The sequence below is a fragment of the Piliocolobus tephrosceles genome, chromosome 17 (assembly GCF_002776525.5).
Source record: "Piliocolobus tephrosceles isolate RC106 chromosome 17, ASM277652v3, whole genome shotgun sequence".
Lineage (NCBI taxonomy): Eukaryota > Metazoa > Chordata > Mammalia > Primates > Cercopithecidae > Piliocolobus > Piliocolobus tephrosceles.
Genome location: NC_045450.1, coordinates 14223773 through 14239073, shown reverse-complemented (window position 1 = coordinate 14239073; position 15301 = coordinate 14223773). Strand labels below are relative to the sequence as shown.

At 37.8% G+C, this 15301-nt stretch overlaps 1 protein-coding gene across 3 annotated transcripts in view; it reads right to left on the bottom strand.

Annotated features, from left to right (window-relative positions):
- MRTFB (myocardin related transcription factor B) overlaps positions 1-15301 on the bottom strand; it is a 202405-nt gene that overhangs the window by 42150 nt on the left and 144954 nt on the right. For all 3 annotated transcript variants that reach the window (XM_023231107.2, XM_023231105.2, XM_023231106.2), the window contains 5 exons: positions 14641-14706; positions 12547-12602; positions 11320-11395; positions 7637-7798; positions 5909-6087 (listed from right to left, as the gene is read on the bottom strand). In XM_023231107.2, coding sequence (XP_023086875.2) covers positions 5909-6087; positions 7637-7798; positions 11320-11395; positions 12547-12602; positions 14641-14706 — 539 coding nt within the window. The remainder of the gene's footprint in view (positions 1-5908; positions 6088-7636; positions 7799-11319; positions 11396-12546; positions 12603-14640; positions 14707-15301) is intronic.

Here is a 15301-nt window from a genome sequence, read left to right as displayed (position 1 = left end):
AAAGTGTGCTGGGGTTACAGGTGTAAGCCACCGTGCCTGGCCAATTTTATATTTTCCTATGGCTTTGAGTTACTATCTAGCATCCCTTCATTTCAGATTGAAGGATTCTTTTTAGCATTTCTGATAGGGCAATTCTAGTGTTAATAAACTCCCTCCGCTTTTGTTTGGGAATGTTTTAATTTCTCCTTTATTTTTGAAAACAATTTTGCTGGATATGATTTTGAGGTGACTGTTTTCTTCTTTCATCATTTTAAATATATCATCCCACTGCCTTCTGGTCTGCAAGGTTTCTAGTGAGAAATCCACTGACAGTCTTACTGAGGATTCCTTGTATGTGACCAGTCACTTTTCTCTTGCTGCTTTTAAGACTCTCTCTTATTTGACTTTAGACAGTTGATTACATTGTGTGTTGCTGTGGGTCTCTTTGACTTTATCTTCTTCGGAGTTTACTGAATTTCTTGTACAGGCATTGTGGTCAACAATGGACTGCACATATGAAGATTATAATGGACCTGCTCTACACAGGTGTAGTATTTTAAAAAACCACTTACATGGTAAATGTAGTAAAAAAAAATATTTACACTACAAAGGTACACTGTAGTAGGTGTAGTAGGCCATACCATCTAGGTTTGTGTCAGTATACTCTATGATGTTTCACAACAACAAAACTGTCGAACAATGCTGATATAATGTGGCTCATGACCAAATCTCATGTCGAATTGTAACCCCCATGTGTTGGAAGAGGGGCCTGGTGAGAATCATGGGGGCAGACTTCCCCCTTGCTGTTCTCATGACAGTGAATGAGTTCTCATGAGATCTGGTTTTTTGAAAGTGTGTAGCACTTGCCCCTGTGCTCACTCGCTCTCTCCTGCCATCATGTGAAGACATGCTTGCTTCCCCTTTACCTTTCCACTTAGGACTATAAATTTCCTGAGGTCTCCCCAGCCATGCCTCCTGTACAGCCTGTGGAACTGTGAGTCAATTAAGCCTCTTTTCTTCATAAATTGCCTAGTCTCAGGTAGTTCTTTATAGCAGTGCAAGAGTTGACTACTACAAATGCTTTGCTCAGAATGTATCCTTGTTGTTAAGCAAAGCATGACTGTATTTGTATATCCATGTTGTTCCTCATATTTGTGAAGTTTTGGGCCATTATTTCTTTAATTAATATCTCTGCCCCTTTCGGAACTCTCATAGTGAATACATTGATCTGCTTGATGGTGTCCCATAAGTCTCTTAGTCTCTGTTAACTTTTCTTCATTCTTTTTTCCTTTTGTCTTCAGACTCAATTTCAATTCATTTGCAGATTATTTCTTCTGCTTGTTTGAGTCTGCTGTTCAAGCCCTCTAGTGAATTTTTCAATTCCATTATATCTTCAATTACAGAATTTGTTTGGGTTTAAAAAGTAATTTCTACCACATTCTCAGTTTGTTCATATGTAGTTTTCATAATTTCCTTTAGTTTGTTGTTCATGTTTTCTTTTAGTTTTTGAGTATATTTAAGATAATTACTTTAAAGCCTTTGTCTAGTAGGGCACATATGTGTGTTTCTTCTAAGATAGTTTCTGGAGATTTTTTCTTTCTTGTGGGGGCGGGGTGTGTAGGGTCTCACTGTTATCCAGGCTGGAGTACACTGGTGTGATCTTGGCTCACTGCAACCTCTGCTCCCTTGGCTCAGGTGATCCTCCCACCTCAGCCTCCTGAGCAGGTGTGCTCAGAGCAGCTGTGCCTCCCGACCATAGGTGTGCACTACCACGCCCAGCTACTTTTTTTCTTTTTGTATTTTTAGTAGAGATGGGGGTCTCACTATGTTGCCCAGGCTGGTCTTGAACTCCTGAGCTCAAGCAATCCACCTGCCTTGGCCTCCCAAACTGCTGGGATTACAGGTCTGAGACACGGCACCCAGCCTTCTGTCTGTTTGTTTTAAATGGGATTTTGCTATGATGCCCAGACCAGACTTGAACTGTTGGATTTAAGTAATGCTCCTGCATCAGCTTCCCAAGTAAGCTGGGATTATAGGTGTGTGCTATCATGCCTGCCTTCTTTGCATCTTTTGTTGAAAATTTGGAATGTGAAAAAACAGCCACCTCTCCTTATTTCTAGTGTTCTTATTTCTCCGCAGCTTCACCAGCATCTGTTGTTTCTTGACTTTTTAATAATTATTCTGACTGGCGTGAGATGGTATCTCATTGTGGTTTTGATTTGCATTTCTTTAATGATCAGTGATGTTCAAGTTGTCACTGTTGCTCAGACTGGTCTTGAACTGCTGGGATCAAGTGATCCTCCCACTTTGGCCTCTCAAAGTGCTGGAATTATAGGTCTGAGCCACTGCCCCCTGCCTCAGTCAGGCATAAAAAAAAAAAACACATTTTTCTAATTTCTCTGTTTAGTTTAAGCCAGGGGTGTCCAATCTTTTGGCTTCCCTGGGCCACACTGGAAGATGAATCGTCTTGGGCCACATATAAAATATATTAACATTAACGATAGCTGGTGAGCTAAAAGAAAAAAAATCACACAAAACCACTCAATGTTTTAAGAAAGTTTACGAATTTGTGTTGGGCTGCATTCAAAGCTGTCCTGGGCCGCATGCAGCCTGTGGGCTGTAGGTTTGATAGCTTAGTTTAAGCCATAGGATTAAACATGCAGCACACAATTAGTAATAAATACATGACAAAATTCGGCTCAGGCAAACAAGAAGGAAAGTGAAATCTATGGCAGAGATTTCACTCCAAGCATGGTCTGTGGCCCTCTGTTACCTGCGAAAGTCACATAGAAATTTGATGTTACCCCACCACTTGTACTTTACAAGAGGATTAGTCCCCATGCATCAAAAATTAAATGGGCTGGGTGCTGTGGCTCATGCCTGTAATCCCAGCACTTTGGGAGGGCAAGGTGGGCCGATCACTTGAGGTCAGAAGTTCAAAACAACATGGCCAACATGGTGAAGCCCTGTCTCTACAAAAATACAAAAATTAGCTGGGTATGATGGTAGGTGCCTATAATCCCAGCTACTCAGGAGGCTGAAGCAGGAGAATCGCTTGAACCCGGGAGGCAGAGGTTGTAGTGAGCTGAGATCACACCATTGCACTCCAGCCTGGGTGACAGAGTGAGACTCCCTCCCAAAAAAAAAAAGAAAAGAAATATCTAAAAAAATCAAGCTAGTCCTTCATTACAGCCAATTCGAGGACTGGTCAACAGCAATGAAATTTACCATCAAACTCTGACAATGAGTTATTTTCAAGATTAAAAATTAAGAATCTCAAAGAACCCCTGAAAGACATGTATGTTGCTCTTTTATTATCTTTGTTTTACAAGCACATTTTAATAAATTGTGTCATAGCTCATCTTTGTGGCAGTGGTATGATGGTAATTCTAAAGCAGGAAAAAACAGACTGCAGAGACAGTCTCCAAGAATCTGTCATGGGTTAAATCAGTTAAGTAAGGTAAGTACCTGCTGTGTGCTGGACCCCTGTGCTCAGTATGAGGTTACTAAGATAAATCCCTGCCCTCTAGGAACTTGGTGGCTAAGGAGAAGCAGTGTGTCACGGTCCTTTCCCCTTGAGCTACAAATATGAAAGTAAGTGTATTTAGGTAGATAAATATATTTTATATACATCAAGTGAGATGCCTGGACAAATTCTATAACCAAACACTGGATAACAGTGAAAATAAAGTACAAAATTTGCCAAAACAAAACTTATCACCTTTAGATGACACACAAATCCCCAAGACTTTACCAGCATCATAAAGTTCATGTCTGTAGTAAATTTAAAAAAGAAGTCAAAACAAAGCACCTACAGTGTATTAATAATCCTACTTAAAAATTATCTTTCTTTGACATCCGTATGGCATAGTTACCAGGGATATGCTTCTTTAATTACATGAATAAAAGTATAGTAATCATCTTTGTCAGATTCCTTACTTATAAATACTAGGACACTTAATACAAGGGGGTTTCATGAAGGACACAATTTTAAGAGATCTCAAGGCATATAGGACAGAAATGATTTAACAGGCAAAGCTACAGTGGAGCCAATCCTGACTCCAGGTTCTTTTTCTTGAATGTATACATAGGAACTGTTAACATCCTGAAAAATGGGTCTTTTCCCATCGCCCTAGTTGACAGATAAAAAGCTGACTATTAATGGTCTGCATATAACAGGCAGAACTGGTACTGCAGCAGCACTGAAGGTACTTTGAAAACTACTGCTTAAATTCAGGAGTGACCCAAGGCTTAATGTGTGTTGCACTGGCAATAAACAGACCATATTTATTCTTCAAGAAACACTGTTATTACTATTTTCCTTCAAGGAATTCTGGAATGTCAGCTCAATGTGTGGGAATGCCTCTGGTTAAAGTGTCTCAATTAAAAACTTAGCTGGAGACCATGTTTTAAGACTACAGAAATAAAACACAGTAGTACCAGCAATACAAGGAAGAGAATTATAATCTTTCATGCAGGTGAAATGGTCTTGAAGTTTAAACAATTGGTGGCTGTTGTGACACAAATTCTGTATTACTAAAAGTTAAGGCCATGCTAATTGCTATCTGACATCCTAACCTACTCAAAACAGAAACGGAGAACAAACAACCCAAATGGATAAGTGTAACTGTTTGTTAATGGTATCTACTTGCATACTTGACATTCTTTTTACCGAATTTTTAAAGCTCAAAACCAGGGTGCAGCAAGTATGTGAGAACACAGTAGGGTTTAGTCTCCCTCGCTCTTGCTTTCTGCCTGCTCAGACCTCAGACTGTGGGCTGTTCACTGACCCTTATACTTCTTCTAGGCCAGGGTCCAGTACAACTGAGGGGCCACAGGAGAGGACAATCTGAACTGCAGCCATCCACACTACTGCTGATGAGTCCAAGCTGTAGAGGCTCTACATGCACACGGAAGAACAGAAACAAGCTTCCACAACCATTGTGTCAGTCTGCATTCAAGGTGCTTAATTCAAGTCAGCATTTACTAAGCACCTTTTCTGTACCAGGCCCTGTGCTAGATGCTCAAGATACACTTGCTCTCGCTCTCTCTCTCCCTCCCTCCCTCTCCAAAGTAGCTCTTATCTTCTAATAGTCAAAATCCCTCTCATAGGCTCACATTTTAGCTGCAGGCATAGAGACAACAAATTAATTAACATATTTCAGATCATGGTGATAAATGCAATGAAGAAAATAATGCTGAAAGACACAGTTCCTCACAAATCAATGGTCATCAATGAGAAGAAATGCTGTAAGAAAATGGGCATTTTTAATCCCCAAACTTCCATACTTCTGTGAACCCAGGCTGCCTCTTGTATGAGGTTAAAGCAGATAATTGCTAAATTCCTTTCCGACTCAAAAATTCTATGATGCCAGGCTTAACAAGAACATTTTCTGCTGACTTGATCACTCCCATTAAGTAGTTCAATAGTTTTGACTTTAAAATAACACTATTAAAATTTCAGTAAGGAAAAAGTACCATAAGGAGAAAAAACATTATGTATAGCACAGGAATTATTATAAAGCCAAAGGAAACATGGACACCCATTAAAAGGTAAGAAATGTAAATTTCCAACGCAATTAGCAAGATATTTCTTACATTCCTTTGTATGCACTAGATTCTCAGTTCCCAATAAATCTGAAACATAATAGGTACTCAATGTGTATTTGTTGAACAAACAGATTCAGTTCCATCAATGATCAAAACATTCAACTCTCCAAGATTTCAGGCAATGGTATTACCTACTTGTGATAAAGACATAGTGGCTGGAAATCTTTATTACCTTCCTGGAGGGCAGTTAAGTGCCTGTCTTTTGCCTAATCAATTTAAATTCAATTCAGAATTTTCTTCTGGTGAAAGTTTATTACCTTAATATATTTTTTAAAAAGGCATTTTCTTTCTTTAGGACTCAAAACCAGAAAGATAATACCTGGGCTGGAGTGTTTGTAGTCACAGGCGATGGCGATTCACTAACTTTTGGCTCACTTGGGGACGCGGCTGACCCCTGTGACTCCTGACTCGCAGGCTGGTCCGGAGACAAAGCGTCACTGCTGTCTTCATCAAATGAGAAATCGCCCTGAGTGTGGGGATAGTCCTCTTTCCCAACGCCTAAAGAAAAGAAATGATTTTTGACTTATGTTGGCTTTGGAATACCAAGCTTAATGTGAAGGAGGTAAAACATTGTTTCCTATGAAAATTTATGAAGCTGCTTTAAAAAAAATTGAACACAATGTACTTCCCAGTGCAAGAACACACCACTAACCATGACGTATTCTTGGGTGAAAAAGAAAAATCAAACCTTCATTAGATTAAGACTTCGGGTCCAACTACCAGTTACATGAAGTACAAGTGCCAGGAATCTTAACACCTGGGGATGCAAATGCAATCAGTAAAATCCAGAATGTGGGACATGCTAGAGGACAAAACAAGCCTGTTTCTCAACAAATAAGTAGTAAGAAAAAAAAGAAGATCCACCCAATAGATTAAGATTTAAGAGAAGTATCAGGCAGAGGCAATGTGTGGACCTGGTTTGGATCCTGACGGGAAATCCAACTGTTAAAAAAACACGTGATAGGCCAGGTGCGGTGGCTCATGCCTGTAATCCCAGCACTTTGGGAGGCCGAGGAGGGTGGATCATGAGGTCAGGAGATCGAGACCATCCTGGCTAACATGGTGAAAGCCTGTCTCTACTAAAAATAGAAAAAAGTAGCTGAGTATGGTGGCAGGAGCCTGTAGTCCCAGCTACTTGGGAGGCTGAGGCAGGAGAACGGCGTGAACGTGAGGGGCGGAGCTTACAGTATGCTGAGATCACACCACTGCACTCCAGCCTGGGAGACAGAACCAGACCCCATCTCAAAAAAGAAAACAACAAAACCAAAAAACAAAACACGTGATAAGGAGGAAAATGGGGCCACGACTAGGTGTATGTTGATAAGTTCCCACTTTAGGGAGCAACCCAGCTACACTGACATCTCACATGATTTTTTCTTTTTTCTGCTAAAGCTTATGCCAGAAATAAAAAGAGAAACATCAGTAACTAAGTGTGATAAGACCAGGATAAAATGGAGAGATACTACCATTCTGTACTCATCTGCTATTCACCTTGCTGAACTAACACTGAACATGCTATTTATATTTCCTAGAAGTAGACAGAAATAAAGTTAGTAAAAATATTAAACAGAAACTAAGTTTAACTTAGAAAATTATTTCAATAATAATGCTACTTACTCAGCAAGCAATTTTGAAAAGTTAATATCCTATCTTAAAAACTGTTGTCATTTTCATCACCCCTGGGGACTTCCTATTTTGCACTGGTATGACTTTAAAGCTTAGGCAATTTGTAGTCAAGATGTCTAAGCAGTACAATCAACCATGATTCCATGCAGTCCTAAAGAGATGGACCCCAAAAGGTGAGATGAAATCAAGAATGTACGAATTAAACCTCAGACCTAACAAGGGAATCTGTTAATCGGCGGCAGATACTAGACTTATAATACGTAATGAGATGACAGTAACAGAAATCACTCTAAGTGTTAATTTCTAATTAACCCAGAAAACAATACTCACGATTGGTGCTAGCCTTTAAATTATATTTGTTTTATCTAAAATTTCCAAGTTTCTCTTTCTCCCCCCAAACAGTAAATTTTTAGAGTCTTGCCTATAATTGCTTCTTTAACACTGGAGTCCACAGGAAGGATGTTTTTCTCTACCAGCTCCATAGGACCAGGTCTTTGAGCAATCTTTTCATTCAGATCATCTGCTAGTCGAGCTCTTTTCAACTTCATCTGAGTAGCCTGCAGGGATGGCTCTGCAAATGTTTCTAAAAGAGGAAACACAATTTTAACCATTACTCGAATTACTATTTCTATTCCATAATATTATTTCAGGCCAACTAACTGAATTTAAACCGATTTAGACATATTTTTGTGTTCTGGACATATTTATGGAAAGAGAAAATGACTGTTTAAGAATGTTCCAGTATGCATTTTGTATTTTTTAGTTCTGGATAGCTTTACTTTCTCTACGTAATTTGGATGCCCACAGACTCAAATTAACAGGACCTTAAACCAAAAGTGGGGTACTGCTATTGTTTGTTTATGGTGGGAGGGTCAAATTCACATTTATTAGGTACTGGGGATACAGAGGATGAGCGAGACAGATGTGGCCCACGGTTCAAGAAGTTGACAGTTCTGGATTTGGCTTCATTGGAAAGTCAATGCTTAGAAGGGAGACAGTGCCTCTTAGGCTTATAAGCTTCTCTTCAGAGGTCAATAGGAAGAGCTATCATTCAGATTCTTGAATTGATCCCCTGTGTCTCGGTCGGTCATCATAATTAAGAATTTGCGTTTATTTCTGGATATATATCCTTGTGTCTGTTAGGAACATTCAACTATAATACACAGTAATTAATGGTTGTATAGAGGCATCAACTCATCTACTTACAACTGCATAAAATTGGTACAACCAATGTAAAACTATAAATGCCATAATTCATCCATCTGCTTCATTCTGTCATACTTGTGTTTCTGGTAACTCTTGTTAATGTTTTTTCCATTGTTCTAAAAAATGTTCAGAAATGATGAAAAATAATGATGTGGTGTCTATCCAAATTCCGAGTTGAAAGTTGCTTGCCTCTTAAGTTATATAGCAGAAGGTCTTTTAATGAAACTCCCCATAAGTCGGCGTAGGATGAACTGATATTCTTTATTCTGCAAGTATTAACAGAATGTTCTCGTGAAGCCCAAGGCTCACTGAAAACACATGGCTAGGAGGTTACCCTGCAGCACATCTGTGCAGCTTCTCTATCCACCAGCTGAGCTGTATGCTTGCCAAAAGTGAGCCTTGATTGTCCACAAAACGATTCATATCTGTTGTGACCGCTATTGTGAGTGAATACAAAATTTAACTAAATGTTATGGGAAAATGGGAAAATGATAAAACTTCAAAAAATAAAAGATCATTTCTTGGAAACTTAAATGCTTTGGAAAGATTTGATAAAGGTGAGTCATTAAAAAAATCACTGTCAAATTTGTTTGGGCAATTAACTGTAAGAAATTTGAGAAAAAGGTTGCGAAATCTAGGATTTTAAAGCTTAGATTGATGTGAACTCCATTCATGAAAGTCTTACCCAAAGAGAAGGCCCTAGCACAATGTTGGAATATTGGTAAATAAATGTAGACATCTACAGGTTAAAATGTGTGTCCGTCTCATTTTTATCATTTTCCCATACAACCAACTGTGGCCCCAATCTTCTGAGATAACACTTGTAACCATACAAGGTGATCGCTGGGGAGAATAAGAACATAAGAATCACTCTCAGGTTGATATTTCAATGCTTCTGGTTAAGATCTAGGTAGGACAGACTTCTGTCTTTCTCCTCTCTTACATTACTACCACCTAAGTGATAGCAATATGTATGGAAAGAAAATATTCCCAAGTAAGTAGAGCCTGGAATTTTGGTATGTTTCTGTTACTGGTCTTATTACCTCTATCCCCATGACTGAGGCTGAAGTTTAGCTGCTGAACTTCAGGAAGTAATTTAGACCCTTGCCTGCCAAATATCCAATCCAATCAAAATTGGGTTAATGTTAAAATACAGTTGGGAGTGGTGGTGGTTTTAAGATACTTTAAAAAATAAAATGACATTCTTGCTTATTTCAAAAATCCCAACTTAAGAACAGATGTCCTAAAAACATCACTTACGGTTCATTCATAAATACAGTTAGATTTTTAAATGGTGGGTAGTCGTAAAAAAAAAGATTTCTTTTGAGAGTTAAATGTATTTTCCTTGATTTTAATTATATTAATAAAGCTTGTTACAGTTAGAAGACAAATTAAAACAGATAGCATTGTTACTACAAAAATGTCCCTTATAGGTCAAGATGTTTTCAGGCAAAGAAGCAACCACTTACTTGGCTACTTACCAATAAACTTGCTTCTTTGAAGATTCACTTATCCCTGACTGGTAGCTGCTCTACCCTACTACTGGAGTTCTGGAAAAGCCTTTCTAGTCCAGCGGACTTCTGAGAACACAACCCAAAGTAGAGAAAGGGACATACCTCTCACCTCCTGCCCCTGGAATGAGGAGGACAGCCATATAATCAAAGATTCTTTACAATAGAAGAGCCCCTACTTGGGGTCGTAGAGACCACCTTAATGCTTGAAAGTTCTTTACCACATCCTTAATATTGAGTTTTTTCTCTATCACAGCAGTCTGTTTACTCCCCACAGAGCTCTTCTCACAATCTGTAATTCACTTGTTTTGCTTGCTTGTTAGCAAACCTAGACTGCAACCTCCGTGAAGTCAGGCATCCATCTGTCTTGCTCACTTGTTGGGTCTCTGGAGTCTAGCAGACTGGCCAATGAAGGAACACCTCTAATAATGGTAGCCGTATCACCTCCTGAAGATTTCATTTCTGGACATGTCTGACCTTTAAGATATTATTTCTTATGTTGAGCTACAATCTAATACTTGGTAATATCGACCTAACTTAATACTAACTCTAATCCTATCATTAGGCCCAGAGAACAAACCTCCCTTCTACCTGACCATTGTCTCTCAATGTCTGAGAAGTTTTCAGACTGTTTCCGCATCTTCTCAATACTTAACAGACCCAAGGCTACCAAAGACTCAAGCTTCTAGTCTTAATAAATTCGTTGGAGAAGCAAAACAATGAAAGAAAATGTAACTTGGGAGTTGATGGTGGAGGTATAAGCTTTCGAGAATGCTTTGCCTTTAGAGAGAAAAACATCCTGGCCTGACCCATGTGTTAACCAAATATGCAACGGAACTGTCCTTACCAGCCTCGTAAGTGATGAAGCTAGATGGCTGAGATCATTTGGCGGAGGTGGGTGGGGGGTGCTAATGGTCAGCTCGAGGTGGCTTGTTGTGGGTAAGTGGCAATAAAGAGAAAACGTTGGGTGTGGAACTGTACCAGGTAGACACAGACAAGGTCCAAGTAGTTGAAAATCTAGGGTTAGACTTGGGCTATTGCATTCTTTAGGACTTAAAAACTGGATATATGTTCCTCACTGGACATAAATCCACTTTACATGGGGTCCTCTGGACACTAATTTTTTTAATGGAACTGTATAGTAGAGGCATCTGCGGTACTAGCTGGTGTGGAAGTGTTAGTCCATTAATTGGTTATGTGAAGAATCAAACTTCCCCTGTGTATCTAACACAATGTTTTAGCTTGGGGTCTTCATGTTGCTATCCAGTTTGGAGGAAGTAAGGCTGTGGGGTAAAAAGTTATTCAAATGGGAATAAACAGAAATGGTGGAATTCTCACTTCTTTTCTTGAGAAAATACAGCAAATTAAGAAGAAATAAATCCTTTACCTTCTAAAATGTGCATCCTGACAAGTTCAGAACGATCTGGTCGACTCCGAATCTTGTGTTTCAAAAAGTTTTCGGTCTTTAAAAAGAAAAAAAGTCTTACCATAAATTATTTATTATTTATTGTGGTTTTAAATGTTGTTTAAGGTACTCTATTTAAACAAACAATACCCTTATGGTCATGTGTTTGAGAGGAATAGTAGAAATTAGCACTTAGAAAAACTATTATCCAACACATGATTTAAAGTGTAGCCTTCAAAATTGTACAGGGACTTGAAGAGTATGTTGGTATAAACTAAGCACTTTATAAACTTTTAAAACTTATCAACATTGAAAGGTCATGCTTTGAAGATAATTTTTTAAAGATAATTTTTAAATAAACATAGGATTTAAATCACTTAAATATCTAAAATCAATAAAATCTATACTTCAGGTCCAGTAAAAATCCACCTAGGTAACAAATTTCCTAAAAGTCCTAATGTATTTTCTTTGGTAAGTTCATATCCTTGATCAGATTTTCTTAATTAGAAATGTATTAAACTCTTAAGGAAGAAAGCCTTAATATAGGTTTTAAAAGACTGTAAGAGATCATTATTGCATTCTAGAAAAATTTTTAAGAAAATTTTGGAATATGTTTATTTCATGTTGCATGATAGAAACTTTCCCCAAAACAAACAAAATGAATGAATATTCATAATGGCATTTTTAAAGAAAAATCTTAACAATTATGTGCAAGTATGATGGTGCCATCTTAAAGAATAAAGCAGAGGTGAATGTAGCAATGTTTTCTGATTTAGCCATATTCCCCTACCGCTGGTCAAATGTACAGGTAACAGAGACCCAGTAGGGAAATCACCAAAGGATCTGGTGTCAGACATCCTTGGCTGTCTCTCTGCAGGGGTAACAAATGACAGAATTACCCCCTCTTATGCCTCTAAAAACTGTTGTTATGCTCTGAGAGCAAGAAAGCAAAGAAGTATGATTTGTCATTTTTGTACAAAACTAGTAACTGGTTTTAAAAGAACAAAATTTGAATGTCATGTATTTTCTACAAACCTCCAGATCAAACTGTCCCAGAGTAAATATTCTCTATGCCATGTATCCTGAAAATACACTATTTTTTTCTCTATTGACACGTTTAGGAATAAGACTGCTACTTGTACACAGGTGTTTTAGAATAGAGGGAGAGAAGGAGAGAGAAGTAGAACATTTTAAAGTGAAATGTCTTACTCTGGCTCGTTCCAAGCTTTTTATCTGTTCATGGAATGCCGCTGGGCTCTTCAAAGCTGTGAGAAAAGAAATGGGTTCCACAGTATAAATGGAGTTCATACTTCAATCCAATGTTATAGTATATAATGTTGACAATCCTATTATTAATAGATCACATCTACAGTTCCATTAATTTACTAGTTCCATTAGGAGACCCACAAAATTTGAAATCTTAAATGTTACAAGATAAAAATTATGTATTTCACAAATAAAGTAGACATTTAAAACAAAGTTGTAGACAAAATGACAATGCAAATATCAGCTCAGACTAGCTCTGACTACTCATAGCAAATCTCCATTGCCAAGGGGATAGTCTGATGACCCCTTGATGAGTCTTTGCTCTTAATGGTCATATAAGTTATAGAAAAAGTCCGTATGTCCTTGGGAGTGATGTAACCTTGAACATCACACTGCACTTTGTGTCCAACAGATTTGCGGTATCATTTATTTAGAGCCCATAACGGGCTCTGTGCTTAACCAAGGCTATGTTGCTGCTGGTCCCTGCAATAAGCTTGCAAGGTAGGTATAAGCCCCAGTACAGGTGTAAGGCTTAAGCGAATTCTTGAGGCCATACAACCAGATGGTGGTCAAAGTGGTATTTAAATCTAGAATTTTGAATTTGAAAGGTTCATGCTCTACCATACCACAGGGCAACTCACTGTAAAGACACAGTGACTCCTTAATATGCTAACTGCTGGTAAATCAAATATTCTGGAATCCCAGTGTGAGGGTAAGCAGTGCTTACCAAAACATCACCTACAACAGTATTCTATCAATTATCTTTGCAAAATCTTGTCTGCGTATGTCCACCATTGCATGGTAACACCCTGCACTTATAAGCATGCGCAGTCAGATGAGCGGATGGGAGAGAGGACCGGGATTCCTTGGGCTGTCACCTCTAAGACTTGACCAATCAGCTCTTACAGCATTATTTTCAGCTCTGGCACATGAAGCACCACAGAGACTCTCAGGAGCCCAGTCCAATCAGGTTTGGCTGAGGACCAGCCCCCAAAAGCAGATTAGAGCTGGCCTAGCAGTGGTGTCTTAAATATCCTAATTTGATCCTTTTTGATTGATTGGTTCATAGTCAGGAATGTGGTGGTGGAGAAATCTGGCAGATTATCAAAGCACCTTTTGACTATCACAACGCTAGATTTAAAATATTTAGATTCTCGATTAATAGGAGTCCAGAAAAAAAAAGGTTTTACTGGGAAAAATATATACTAAAGAGAAAAATCATTCCATATCACAAACCAAGAAAACAGTTTATCATAGCCATGATTCAGAAGACTGGAAAGCGTAAATTAATTTTGTAATTTCTTTCTAGTGTTTTGAAACTGAGTAAGTTACCTCTTGGAAAGGTCAATTTTTACACAAAATCCAGATACACAATCCTAATGGCCTACACAAAACGGCCATTCCTCCCCACTAAAATATAAAACCACCTCCAAACTTGGTGACTAAAGGTAAAGAAAACAACTAGAACAAACATTCTAAAATTAATCAACTCTCAAAAATTTCTGAAAGGAACAAACCCTAGGGATACTAGGGAAATATCTGTACTTGAGCCAAAAACATGAATTATAAATGGAATGTTTATCAGTCCTGTAACTGAGATACATTTAATTACTGTATATAGATCATAGCATAGCACTAAATATAATTAATTGGAATTAAATAAGTCTAAGTAAAAGTTATAAATTAATTTTATGTTTTTTGGCAAGTCTAATGAATTTCAAATCCATTAGTATAGCGATTACTTTAGTCATTTCAAAACTAAAATATTAAAGTTTAAAGAAAGAATGAATGTTAGCCTTATTACAGTGTAAAAGTGTTCTGTGTAATATAAAATTCAAGTCCCTCTTTTAAACTGCATCTGGTTTTTAAAATGTATTCTAAATGATACACTTAGGTGCCTCATTTTTCCTTGGAAATTCATTTGGTAATTGTTGATTAAATGGATACAACTGAAAGCAGAGCAAGATGCAGGCTCTTCTTGGACACGCCCTTCATGTTCTGTCACATTAGGGATGGCAGTGATGGTATAAATCTTACGTGGCATGATGCCCTGGTCCACTAGTTGTTCTCTCGTCCTCCTTTGTTGAAGCCTCAGCTGGAGCACTGTGAAAAGGAAATAATCACCATTAGAGTTTATCGGCAACTGTGGGATCCAATTTATGTGATTCCAGAGAAGGTGCAGTTAAGCTTTACCAAGCATCTTCTATTTCACAATTAAACAAGAAGGATATTACCTGGCACCACGTAAGTTGTAAAAGGGAAATTATTTTGTAATTTCTGCCTGTTTAGTGAACACTAAAGTTTACACAGCATAAATGTTTTGTTTAGTTTATCCTAGTTTGATGACCAAAGCTATGTATTTGTTGTTTAAAACATTCATAGTACTCAAGAAAATAAACAAAAATAGTTGGTTTATACATTAAGACTTGCTAATAAATCTAATTCATAGAAATAAGAGACGTGAAATTCTTTGACACATCTTAGTTTTTTTTAAAAAGCACATTAATAGCAAAAATTTATTTTAATGAAAGACTGACTATAAACAGCTTTAAGGAGGGCTGCTTGCGTAATAAAAATTGGACCTATGAGATATTCCTAATGACCCAAAGGGAAATTTCTAAATTAGGAATTTAAAGTTTAGTAATCTTTGCACAAACATAATACCATATCTCATTCTGTAAGTTCTAAGAAAGTCACA